Consider the following 13,705-nt stretch of genomic DNA (forward strand, 5'->3'; position numbering starts at 1 on the left):
CGAGTATTAAAGCAAAATGTGGAGGCAGCGTGGCCGAGCGGTTAGAGCGCTGGACTTGTAATCGCGAAGCCCCGAGTTCAAGTCCCGCCCCAGCTGCTAGCTGGACTTGATCACTGTAGTCCCGGGTTCAAATCCTCGGCCACGCTTGTAAATAGCCAACTGGTTCGCCTCCTACCAGTTGGGATCTGTAAGCATGTTATGTTCCATTTGATGAATTATTGTTTCAGTATCCCTGAAAAGCCCCATAAGGGGAGTGGATAATGACTATTTAATGTTATTTATTACTAAAAATACGAGGCTGTTTTTAATACAAGTAGTAAACCGTTTCCACTGTCAGAATAACCACTTACTACCTTTGCGAAACTAAGTTATGGAAGCGAGATTTTACAAAGGCAGAGAGTCGTGAGACAGAGAACTAGAAATACTAGGAATAAAGATAAACTTCATGTACCATCTTTTCGATCAGCAACAGGTCAGCGATCTTTCTCATATAGGGCTGTTCAGCTCTGGAATGACCTTCCAGAAAGTTTAGTAAACATAGAGTCATTTAATGTTTTTAAGAATGCGATTAAAGGACGTGCCCTTGACGAGTTTTTAAGCCATTGACACTCAATAGGTGTAATTATGCATATTTTATATTTTTTAAATAGTATGGTAATGTTTTTTCACTTTCAAATGTTTATATTGAATTTCTATTGTTCATATTAGATTTTATTGTAATTGGTATGTGAAAACCCATTTTAATTGGATGTACCAATAAAGTTGATTTGATTTGATTTGAGAACTAAGAGGGGGATACGCAGCGCCGAAGGGGAGGTAGGAGGGTCAGAAAATCTACCTTTGTCAAGAACGGCGTTCATCATCATCATCATGTCTCATCGCGCCAGTTAAGGCGCATAAGGCCTCAACAACGGCGTTACTTGGCAAAGGAGGCCGAAAACACGGGACAGCTGGCTTAAATAGGCAAAAGGATTCCCCCGTTCCCCCACCCGCCCCCACCAAGACTTCAAGAAGATTCTGTGTAATGCCCTCGGGTGTTGTGAGGATACCAGCATTGCGTTCAGGCAGAATCCTTGGCTATTCTAACAGTGAAAATACATGTACCATAAGGCTTTAGCATCTTGACGCAAACGTGTGCAAAACATGCATATGTAAAGTTTAAGCACAGTTACCAGGCATATTGGAGGGTCCCTATCCTTTTTTCCTGCTAGATGTGAGATTGGGACTTTTACTAATTGACCATCCCTTAAGGACAGTCCGCGTACGTGAAAGCGGTTTTGGAATCAAGCGTAACACTGCTCACACTGACCCCTTATTTAAAAATTTAAAAATTCTGAATCTTGAGGCTATCTACAAACTTCAAATAGGAAAATTTATGTATCAATACAGATCTGGCTTACTTCCTCACAGCTTCAATAACATGTTTTTGGTGACACGCCAAGTGCATTCTTAGGGCACTAGAAGTTCGGAGCTTTTTTATTTACCACAATGCAGGACTAATATAAGAAAGTTCTCCATCAGTTTTCAAGGTCCTAAATTTTTTAACTCACTTAGTTTTGAAATTCGTAATGCAACAAGTACAGCTTCCTTTTGCTGTAAGCTGAAAGCATTCCTCTTATCATAAATAGTGATTTATATATGTGTATATATATATGTGTGTGTGTGTGTGTGTGTGTGGGTGTGTGTGTGTGTGTGTATTTTTTTTTTTTTACCTTTGCTCTCTTATTTTCATTTCTTTCTTTTGTCATTTCGCTTTTTTTAACATAGAACTATGATTAGTACGAATATCTAATATATTTTCTTTAAGATTTACTGTAGCTCTGCCTTTGATTTTCCCATGTGTAATTATGATAATATTTTGTTCTAATTATTTAACTGAGGGAGCCCATTCCTTATAAGCCCAGTGGCTTCCCTTGGGCTTCCTCGCCATGAGAGTTTAAATAATTAGATTTTTTTTTTTTTTGCTTTGTACATCTTATGGCAAACAAAACAATTAACAATAAACAAATAATGAATGAAGATAATTGATTTGAACGTACTTTGTGAACTAGTAAACGTGACTGTCTTGTGTGAACTGATTTTTTGTCGTGAGGCTATTTTGGTAGTTCACCCTTTTGGCCCAAATAGGCCTTTTCTTCGGGAAGATAAATTGTGGCCTTAAAACCTACCAGAACGGCGTTTGGGTGATTATAAGTCTTCCTAAAACCACCTACATTTGATTGAGACTTCAAGGAACTTTGGAGCGTAAACAACATCAATCCTTAAACAGTTGACTGTGTTTTTTCCCGAATCTCAGTTTTCCACGGATTACTCGATTTTTACGCCGACTTGAAATAATTTTTTGGAATTAGTAACTGATTTGGTAAAAGGGTATAGAGGAGCCTCCTATTGATATCTTTAATTGCTATAGCTTCTAGTATTAATTACTTATTAATAAGATATTTTTAGCAAAACGTAGTATAATGTAATGTCGATTTTTCGAATCTCCAAGGGAAAAGAAAATTGGCCGAAAAACCGAAAAAGACATGCCCACACTTGTTTTACCAGACAGGTATTGTTTTATAAGAACCAAGAAGGACGTAGGCAACAACAGTATTGCACTCTTGTATGGACCATTTTAATAGGCCATTTGCACTAATTAGTCATGTGACATCGTTTTTATTAAAATCAAAGTTATATAATTTTGCCTTCAAAAAATGCTTAGTGGGTCATGTCATAACAAAAAAATAGTGATTTGGTTTTTCAAACCCGCACCTTTTTCTTAAATTGAGTAAGTTCGTAGCTGGTCACGTGACGAAAAGGAGATTTTTAAAAATGAACCCAAATTTTGCACTCAAACTTCAAGGAAATGTTGAAAAGATGATGTGGTAACGTTTACAGCACATCTAAGCGTAACTATCAAACGTTCAACAAGATATAAGTAAAAAGTAGTTTTGGCCGCCATGTTGGAGGGCAAGAGTATGTCCTCCAAATGGCGACCAATACAAATCATACTACTTTGTTGAAAAGTCAAAGTGCCATAAAATATCACCCTTAAATGCGTTTCCTCTCAAATTTCGGTTGTAAGATAATTTTTATGTGCTCTGTCAATTTTTGGCATCAGCAAGATTCCAACTCATTGTTTAAAGGAAGCATTGGTCACGTGACTTCTAAGTGCAAGTGGCCTATTTACAAACAACTCGTACATACACCAATCGTTGTAGAACATGAGCAATGAACTGAGACCGTACTGAACTATTGTGACGCATGTGCAGCCTTCGAACTGAGAATAGCCATCTCTCCTCTTTCCTTGCCTCTTGGAACGTTTCGACAGGCAACAGGAGGGGCATCTGCGACTCAGCGACAGAATTTTTATGTCTGGAATCTGGCTACGAGCTCTGATTGGTCGACATAGTAGTTACATTGTTTTAGCTATTGTTGAGGAACGACAGACAAAAGACAAACGGTCACAAACATTAAATGTAAACGCGATGAGTCTACACCAAACAGCCAATATTCGTGGAGTATCCCGTGTGAAATACCTCCATGGAATTCCATGGAATTCCATGTAAAACCATGGAAATCCATGGAATTCCACGGAACTTCCATGGAGTATCCATGGAGTATCCATGGAGTTCCATGGAATGCCATAGAGTTCCATGGAGTATCCATGGAGTTCCATGGAATGCCATGGAGTTCCATGGAGTATCCATGGAGTTCCATGGAATGCCATGGAGTTCCACGGAGTTCCATGAAGTAGTGATGGAGTTCCATGGAATGCCATGAAATTCCATGGAGTTTCCTTGGAGGTCCATGGAATTCCAGTGAATATTGTAGAGTTCCATGGAATGCCATGGGGTTCCCTGAAGTACCGATGCAGTTTCATGGAATGCCATAGCGTGTCCATGGAGTTCGATAGAATACCATGCAGTTTGTATGAGAAAATCCATAGAAATTCAGAAATCAAGCAACTCATCAACTCGTTAACCACATGTTCAAGTCTGCACTTTTTATTGAATAGAAAAATAGGAAACATTTGGAAGTTTTCTAAAAGCAAAATAGTGCATTTAGTTTAAATTACACAGACAATGCAAAAGTATTTTTCACCCTAATTGGAAGCTAACCGTTTCGAGTCAGGGCTTTAATAGCCCTTATCAGTTTAGTCGGAATCCCGTATGAATAGCAAATACAAGACGATGTACGGGTCCCGTACTTAAATAGCCAGTAGAAAATGATCCCACTAGGCACATATTACTCTTCTCGGTATCGAAGTGTTTTTGGTTGAGAACTAAGATTTTCCCTGTTACTCGAGTCCAACCTGATTGATGAGATTGCTTTGCATGGAGTATTTCGGCGAACCTACACAAGCAATATTAGAGTTTTTTTGCCGCATCCATGGATAGGCTAGTCTGCTACACAGCCGTTTTTAGTGGGGAGAAGCGTTGCGTGACGACACTAACAACGGCTGTGTATCAGACTATGAATAGGCCTGCTGCCTTTTTTCAAAGGTTCCCTCACCTGGACGAACAATGCAATATTTTTCTCTCACTGCTTTACTCTTCGACAGTGTCGGAATAGTTCAATTAACTCTGAAAGGGACCACAATTTAAAGCCTTTAAAGACAGACATCTCCACGATCGTGCCGTGATTTGACGCCATGTTTGGTGCTTGAACTGGCGTTCAGGCCTCCCCGCTTAGTGACTTACGCGATCACGTGGGGCTCTTGAACCAATAGAAATGCGTAGAAGATCAGTTTTCTTGGTTCGAATCTTTAGGCGGACTTCTGTGCAGTACGACAGAGTTGTGTAAACGGATTGTCTGTACAATGAATGCATCCGAAAAAGATGTTATTTTCAGCGCAAAATATCACTTGTTAGGTTGCTTACATTTGGCTTGTTTCAAATCAACTTCGATTGAACAATGACTCAGCTGGATCGCACATTAAAAGAGGAAGGTAAGCTTAATATGTTGACAACTCGTGTTTGGTTGCTTGACTGAATTCGTCCGCTCGATTGTCTCTGCTAGATTTAGAAGGGTGACTTTTCGGGTGCTGTTTATCGGTTTTAATATGTAGTTTTCATCTTTTTTTGTTTATACAGATATGAATGTGGTCTTTCCTGCAAATTGCCTTTGGAATCCTTCGAAATAGTTACTAATTCTGGCAGAATTAGAAATCGAAGACTGTACTTCGATGGACTGCTCCGATGTATAAGAAGAAATATCATATTTAGAATTTTCATGCCTGCTACGTAAAAACTGTACAAGAGACTGATAAATTATAATTGTGGCTGACGCCGTTTTTCCCAAGGATTAGGTAGGACTTTGCTATAACTAAATACCATGGTTCTGATCGAGGAAATAAGTAGCTCTTCGCTTTTTCGTGGCATTAAATAAAGCGATGTTTAAGTCTTACATACTGACGGTTTATGCATTCAAGTATTAGCTTATTTTTTTTCTCTCAATTATGCATCTGTTCGCCTGTTACTTTTCTTAAACACCAGGCCAAGATTCCTTGCTTTATATTAAATCTAAATTTTTCATTTAAGCTACTTCAATATGATTGCTGCGTTCTAAACTGCAATGTATATAGTCACAAGTAAACATTAATTTGTTTTAGCTACAGTATGTCAAATTTTCCACCAAAAGCATGTTAACTTTTGATTAATATCTTTAAAAAGAGGTTTATGCGGTCCTTTTATTGATCAGATAAATTGCAGTGGACCAAAATCTGTTATGTATTCCATTTGATTCACTGGATATTTTAAATGTGTAATTCCTGTGAATTCCATGAAACTCCCTGGAGATCCATGGAATAATCGATGGAGTAGTTTCTATGGAATTGCATGGAACTTTTCCATGGAATTCCATGGAAAATGTCGATGCAGGAATTTCCATGGAAATTGTTGTGCTAATGTTTTCCATGGAATTCCATGGGAAATGTCCTAATCCTCCATGGAAATCTATGGAGAAATTTCCATGGAATTCCATGGAAATTGATGTCCTAATCCTCCATGGAATTCCATGGAGAATTTTCCATGGAAATCCATGGAATTCCATGGAGGTTTTTCACACGGGATATTCTTCTTCACAAAAAGCATTGGAGTTTATTTGGAGCATTCTCGCAGAAGAACACAAAAACTTACTATAATCGACCAGGCGCCAGTTGGTCGAAACTGGATGGACAGCGCTATCCATTGGATAAATTGCTATCCAAAAGATAGCCCAATTGGTGTTCGTAATACTTATCCTCTGGATAGCGATTTATCCGGTGGATAGCCCTATCCAATTTTTGAACAACCGACCCCAGGAGATACAAAATCGATGAAAATTTATATTTAGAGCCTCATAACTACCAGATTTATTAATATGTAAACATTGGTGATTTACGTCATCACTATAGAAATTCTGTCGCTGATGTGCACGCAGGCTAACTCATGTGTGTTGTGGCCTTTACCTTGAGTTAGATCGTAGAACGAAAAGTGTATTGTTGAAACGTCAAAAAAATAAACTCAGATTTGAAAGAAAGTATGCAGTCCAAGATTACTGAATTAAATTCCAGAAAAAACGAATCAAGGATGCTCCGCAAACAGCCAGAATCCAGGGATGAGGCCTCTTCACTCGGCCCCTTGTTTCCACTTATTGGAAGTGTACGCCTAGAAAGTCCATAGAAACGTTTTCCCCTTGTAGCTGCCTTATTACATGAAATTCTGGCGACACTTTAATTTAGCGAATTTAGCGAATTTTCTAAAAATCGCTAAATTAAAATGAACCAGATTAAGTGTCGCTAAATTTAAATCGTGGCTAAATTATAGTGAGTACAAAAGAAGGACTATGCAGTCTTCGGATGATTCCATGCGGCAATTTTTCGCGGTTTTTCGCGTGTAACGTAGCCGTTTTGGATGCATTGTATGCGTCGGAGATAATTTTTCGACCTTTCAATCTCGCCGAGTTATTGGCGAGATCTCGGCGAAAAATCGTTTATCTCGCCGCGATCTCAGAGACATTAAGAAATCTCGACGAGATCTCGTCCCGATCTCAGAGACATTACAAATCTCGCTGAGATCTCGTCCGGATTAACGCGATCTACGAGATCTCTGTCATCTCGGCGAGATCTCGCTTATCTCGCCTAGATCTCTGCGAGATCCTCGCCGAGATCTAGGCGAGATCTCTGTGAAAATACAAATCTCGCCGAGATTTCGGTTAAATTTTTGCACGGGCAGAGTCGTAATCGGACACGCAAGCCAAAGGCATTTTCATTATGAAAAAACTTTGAAAAGATGCCTGATTGACGTCAGCTATTTTTTCCTTAGGATACTCTATTAACCCCATTTTTAGTGGAAACTTAGTGGCAGCTGCTATGTCACAGGTTTTACTTCTATTAGGTAGTCAATTTATTGTTCAATGTGTAGGGTCAAACATGATGCACCACCCCAGTTCTAGGATAAACGCAAATTCCCCACGAATTGAGAGACCGTACTCTATTATTATTAATGATTTCAAAAAAATTCAAATGACGAGAATTCTTATTTTTTACTTCAATATCACAAACCTTTTCCTTTTTTGCAATTTTTTGGACCCCAATAGTGAACACTAACATATGGCAAAATTCGCGTGTTTGAATTATCTTTACATGTAGTATGTTTGGGCGTTGCAAATATTTTTCTCCCTATAAATACGTCTACGGATTTGTAGTACTTCAAAATTAAATTAACGTACACTAGGTAGCGTAATGTTTTTTCTTGAATACTTGAATATCTGATTATGTTCCTGTGGATTTCCGCTTCCTCTAAGAAGTCACTTTTCAGTTCTAACTAGTTGTAATTTAGCAGTCTTAATTTCCTCCATAAACTCTTACTCGGTCCCAGTTCTCTCTATTAAGCTTGCTAAGGTTGTATTCTAACAACAATCCGGTTATGCAACTTAAATCCGCCGACGTAAGAGCAAAAATTGAGAGTTCCGATTTAGCGACGCCATAACAGAAAACCAACCCTTTTAGTTTTCTTGAAGATATCGTCTTAACAAAGTTAGTAGGACTTGGTTAACGAAAGCGTGTGTCGCACAAGACCGAGGAATGCATGCTTCAAATTAAACGTTTAACGATGGCTTTAATGTAATTGTGAACTACGAGCCTGGCTGTACTGACCAACGTCACAATTAACTGAGAGAGGATTCTCTCCGACTGATAGACGGTTGATCGTCGACCATTGATGGAGTTCACTGATTATTTCCTTTCTAATGGCACGGCACTTCTCATAGTACTCTTGAGCCTGACTGTACTTGCCAAGGTTACTGTAAACATTTCCCAGATTGTAATAGCTTAAAGCTACGTCGCCGTGGTGTTCACCATAAATATCCTTTCTGATGGCAAGAGATTTTTGATGGTAGTCTTCAGCCTGTTTGTACTGACCGAGGTCACTGTGAACCTTTCCAAGGTTGTTGTAGCTAGTCGCCACGTCACCATGGTGTTCACCGTAAATCTCTTTTCTAATGGCGAGAGACTTTTCTTGGTATTCTTTAGCCTGACTGTACTGACCAAGGGCACTATAAACATTTCCGAGGTTGTTGTAGCTCATAGCTACATGACCATGGTGTCCACCGTGATCTTTTTTTGTAAAGAAGGCCAACGACGTCTCATAGCACTCTTTAGCCTGACTGTACTGACCAAGGTTACTGTAAACATTTCCCAGGTTGTTGTAACTTGCCGCTACGTCTTCATGGTCTTCGCCGTAAATCTCTTTTCTAATGGTGAGAGACCTTTCATGGTACTCCCTAGCCTGGGTGTACTGGCCAATGGAACTATATACATTGCCGTGTACGTGGAAATGATCTGACCTTAGCAGTCTATCCTTCGGTTCGTTATTAAGATAATCTAAAAAGTAAGATGATGATTTTGAAAAGAAGTAAGCATCTGATAGTTTATTTAGGAGGCAGCAGACTTCTGCAGTCGAGGAAAGCCACGAAACTAAATCACCAGGGGTGATTAAATGTGATAACTCCTTATCTAATAATTCTGTGTAGATAGTAAAAGTAGTTCTGAAAACTAGGTATAGCTGTCTACAATGATGGGTAATCTTGTCTAATTTTACGCACACTTTCCCACTAGCTTGTAGAAGATTTTTGTTTGTCTCTATCAATGAATGAAAAATAGTAATAGAAACAGAAAGGCACTCAGTTATATAGGTCAAGTCCCGGCCACACGTTGTAACTGACTTCAACACCTCGTAAATGACGTTATGTACTCTGAAATAAGTGATAGTGCGGTCTTCGTCAAATACATAAGATATCAAGGAGGATTTCTGAATTTTAGCTCTGATGAACTCTTCTGCTTGCTCTGTGGTACGATATTTAACGAAGCCAACAACAGCTTCAGCTGGAATAGAATCAGATGCGCATAGCGAAAACAAAACAAATACTTCACGAAGAATGTCATCGCTTTCTATAACTCTTGTTACGGCCAGTTTTATGGAAGAAGACATTGTCTGCGGATATGCTATGTTCTGTTTCACAAAAAGTTCTTCTTTGGCTTCACGTTCGTTGTTCTCAAACGTTTCTAGGTATTTTCTCCAACCATAATTGGGAGAACCATGGTTGACAACTGTTTGTACGTAAACTGCTGCAGCTGCTAAGGCAAGTGGCTGATACTCAAGAGCTTCAGCTACCTTCTCTGCTTGATCTTGATTTGACATTTGTGAGACTTTCCATAACAGATCCAATGCGTCATCTGGATCCATGCCTTGGTTAAGAGACTCATGATATGTATGAGGAGCATTTGAGGGTACTGACCAGGTATCTAGAGTAGTTATGAGCACCTGACCATAGCCCCATTCTTCACTGCCAGTCGCGGGCAGATAGCAACGAACAGAGGGTAGGTCAACGACGTTATCTATAATTATCAGCCAGTAAGAGAACTGTTTCATCTTTGGAGTAATAAAACGCTTTAAATCCTGAATTTTTTCTCTTGGCTCGCCCTTTGTGGAGACCGCTAGGTTGGTCAAAGCGTATTCCGTAATCCCCAGATGTCTAGCTAGACAGAAATAGGAGTCGGCAAGTGAGTCAAGGGTTTCTGCATTCAAGGTTGCAACAAATGCTAGGCCTTCACCTTCACTTAATCTTCTGTCAAAGACTCCCTGTCCCACTTGACGCGCAATTTGACTTTTACCACAGCCCGGTATCCCTGATAAATAGATGGTGCTGACGGCTCTCTTGTTTTTGTGTTGAAGCTCGTCCAGTTTTTTCGTGATTCTCGTGACATCGCCCAAACGTCTAATGATTTGATGTGATGGCTTTAATGTGAGACTGCAGAAAGATTCGACTGTGGAATTGATTTCCTGAGTAAGACTTTCTCTTACTTTTTGCTTCTTCTGCAATTTGTTTTGAGTCAATTGCAATTCGGAGTTTAGGTTTTTCACTTCCTCATCTTTCGTTTTTAAATCATGTTTGAGTTTACCAGCCTGCATCTTCAAGCTTTTTACTTCTGCTGTGGGAAAGCTGGTCTGGTTTTTAACAATCTCAACGTCATCAAGAGGAAGCTTCAAAGACGTGAATGCCACTAGCACTCTTGCTGCATAATTCTGGAATTCAGCATCTGTAAGTTCAGCGTCATTCATGTGAGAAATATCATTTCTAACTTGTCGGAGATCATCAACTTCTTTTCTGATTGCCGCACTCAGCGTGGTGCCAATTGTATCCGAATACAAGATTGCAAAAATTAGACAACTGCAGTCCCACTCTGCCGTGTTTCCTTTTTGTATTGTCGTTAAATATCGAGCATTCTTTTTTAGGCTTTTTGTGGTCTCGTTGTTGTAGAAATCGTGTCCATTTTGTGGAATGTCTTCCCATTTCCCAAACGGAGTCGTCATGTAAAGGAAATTCCACTCTTGTTTGAAGACCTCCCGAAGTGCTTCGGGGACCAAGTTGAAGGCGATGTAACATATTCTGAAATAGTTTAACTGCTCTGAAGTGTACTCCATTCGAGTGCAGGATCTGGTGAAAATGAGTTGAAAACAAAACTTGAATGAGAACCAGCCTAACACCAATAGAAGTATATATGGCCCATTTCAAACGCCGCGTCACTGCCGTGCCGAACTCAAAGAGTCACACTAAATTCGACATAGCCGCGCCAGTAGAAAGATTTGGTTTTAACCACCGTGCTACAGCTGTGCTGAACTCAATTCTTAAACTAGTAGTAGTTGACACAACAGCTGCCCCCGCTCTGTTTATATTGTCGGCCAACAGTATTCTTGCTCGTTGAGTAGCTTTTTGAAATATACCCGTCCGATTCATAATGAAGATTTTCACGCATATTCCACACAATAGGTGAGATGAATATAGGAAACGCAAAAAGGTTCCATGCACAGTTCATGTTCGATTTACACAGCTTTGATCAAAACATTCTCAGTTTCGAGAGTAGTTTATTCTAAACCATAAGAAAAGATTTAGTTAGAAGTTGAATTTTTCGCTATTTCTCTATCACTTTTAACATTCAGTTAATTTTATTTGCCGGAAAGTAAGCCTTTATTATAAATTAAAAGGACGTTTGATCAATTCACGCTCGCGGATTCTAATCTTATGTAAAACTTTATAGCGGAAGGACATCTGTGAGCAGAGAATAAGTCAGCACAGAGTTTGATTGTCGGCGAGTTTCTGTAATTGTCCATCGTTCTGCTAGTGATAAGCTAGCCGTTATTCACTTGTCTTGCTTGTTTTGGGGCTGAGTCTTATTCCGGTCAAAGAGAGGAAAGAGTGTCTGCCAAGGTTTCCAATCAAAGATCGATTTGTGAACTCGTATCTGGAAAACTCTCCAAGTGTTTATATATGTATACAGTTATACGCACCTTATAACTTTATCTGCGCTTAACGAGTGTCTTTTGGTCCATAACTTTCAAAACAACTGCTCCACAGAATGTCAATGATAACACGTAACGCAAAAGAGTATCGAAGTATGCCTGCACAATAAATGTCAAAAAATCTACCTAAGGGGTCCCTTCGGGATTTTCTGTCTTTACGTCATCCTAACCATTTGCGTACTTGCGGGCGCAAACAGTAGAAACGTCATCATTACCTACCGATTCCTAGCGGTCCCTGTTCAAACAAATCGAGATTTTTGGCATACTGACTGTATATTTCAACTGTAAGTAGTTTCCTTAATATACGCGCGAGTTACTAGGGTGCCTCCTCGTGATTTCGCCTTCTGGGCGAAATCCCTGCGGGGGCAATTATCAAGTTGACGAAACTGCTTTTGCAAAAGTTATTTTATTCGACTGAATTTGACGTCTGAAACCCAGTTAGCTAGCTTATATATTTCGGTTGTCATTGGCATAACATTTGACATGGGTCTTTTAAGTTGCAATGAATGGTGGACTTTTATATAGCGACGGACGGGATATTATCACTTTCAGTGGAATAATCTTGTCTTATAATATATGTTTAAATAATAATCTGGGTAAATTTGCATAAAATGTGTGTACAAATTAGTTTAACAATTTTCATTTAATGGTATTCATTTTGGTATAGACCTTCACGGTTTACAGTCATCGTTTTCGACGCATCTTGACGAGTAGTCAAACGCGTGAGAAATTACAGTGTTGTGTAGGAATCCAATGTCGAATAATTTCCGTAGAACGGCTGTTCTGAAAAAAGCAATGAATTGTAAACTCAGACAAGCTTCACTTCTAAGGATCAGTAGGGAAAAAAATTGAGGGTATTACATGCGCTAGACGACCTAGGGCCACTTTTATAAATTTTCTGTACATTTGTCTGTAAGAAAGTGCCGGGAAAAATTACAGACAAATGTATGGAAAATCTAAAGCAAGCCTCTAGAGACTAAGCACAGGTACGCCCCAGACTTTTTTAAGCACAATCCTTTGTTTTGTAGCTTTAGTTTACAAGTCATTTTTTTTTTTTTTCAGAACAGCCGTTTTACGGAAATTATTCGACATTAGATTCTCATACACACACTGTAATTTCTCACACGTTTGCCTATTCGTCAAGATGGCGTCGAAAACCGTGACAAGAGGGCCATTTATACGAGGAAAAATAAGACGCGTCTTACTTAAGACGCGTCTTAAATAAGACGCGAACTTTCCGTATAAACGGCACATTTCGTCTAAAATAAGACGCGGCTTAGCTAAGACGCGTCTTATTAGATAAAACATGCTCGTATAAATGGTACAGTTCGCGTCTTATTTAAGACGCGTCTTATTTTTCCTCGTATAAATGGCCCTGAGGTCTATTTGTACGCCTACCTGAATTAGTAGATGAGTTTTAGTTGGGACGACAAATGAACGGCCACCACGAATACTAAAAAAAGGGTTTATCATCAGAAGATCTAAGATTGTATCTAGAGACAGTTTTGAGATTTCAAAGTTTTGTCATATGTGCTGAAGCAAGCCCAAGACTTCATGCTGGTAAAACGTAAGATTTTAAACTGAATTCTGTATCTAATCGGCGACATGAAAGTGGAGACTAGAAAGAAAGGAGTGATGTGAACCAATTACAAATCAGCCTTGCCTTTGCAACCCACAAACTTTGAAGCCTGAGTGTACAGCAGGTTATTAGTCATGCCATACACGAGTTAAAGTAAAGAAACAGGTACCCATTTACAGTAATCCAGTCGACTAGTTACATAGATATTAACTAAAATCTGAGTACGATCAAAGCTGAGAGAGGTCTTACGTAATTCTTCCAATGTCACATAACTGGAACTTGAAGACAGCCTTACAGATTA

The 13,705-nt window shown here is 39.3% G+C and overlaps 1 protein-coding gene across 1 annotated transcript; it reads right to left on the reverse strand.

Moving 5' to 3' along the window:
- Positions 1 to 8,084: 8,084 nt before the first annotated feature.
- LOC140923945 (uncharacterized) lies at positions 8,085 to 12,569 on the reverse strand. The gene is made up of 2 exons (XM_073373960.1): positions 12,495 to 12,569; positions 8,085 to 10,962 (listed from the first exon to the last, which is right to left on the reverse strand). Exon 2 carries the CDS (start codon positions 10,947 to 10,949, stop codon positions 8,085 to 8,087), a length of 2,865 nt encoding a protein of 954 aa, XP_073230061.1. The 5' UTR covers positions 10,950 to 10,962; positions 12,495 to 12,569.
- Positions 12,570 to 13,705: the final 1,136 nt, after the last annotated feature.

This window comes from Porites lutea, chromosome 14 (genome assembly GCF_958299795.1).
Source record: "Porites lutea chromosome 14, jaPorLute2.1, whole genome shotgun sequence".
Classification (NCBI taxonomy): domain Eukaryota; kingdom Metazoa; phylum Cnidaria; class Anthozoa; order Scleractinia; family Poritidae; genus Porites; species Porites lutea.

Excerpts from the sequence above, each read along its gene's own strand:
- LOC140923945 (XM_073373960.1), bottom strand. The coding sequence starts at position 10,949 with ATGGAGTACACTTCAGAGCAGTTAAACTATTTCAGAATATGTTACATC.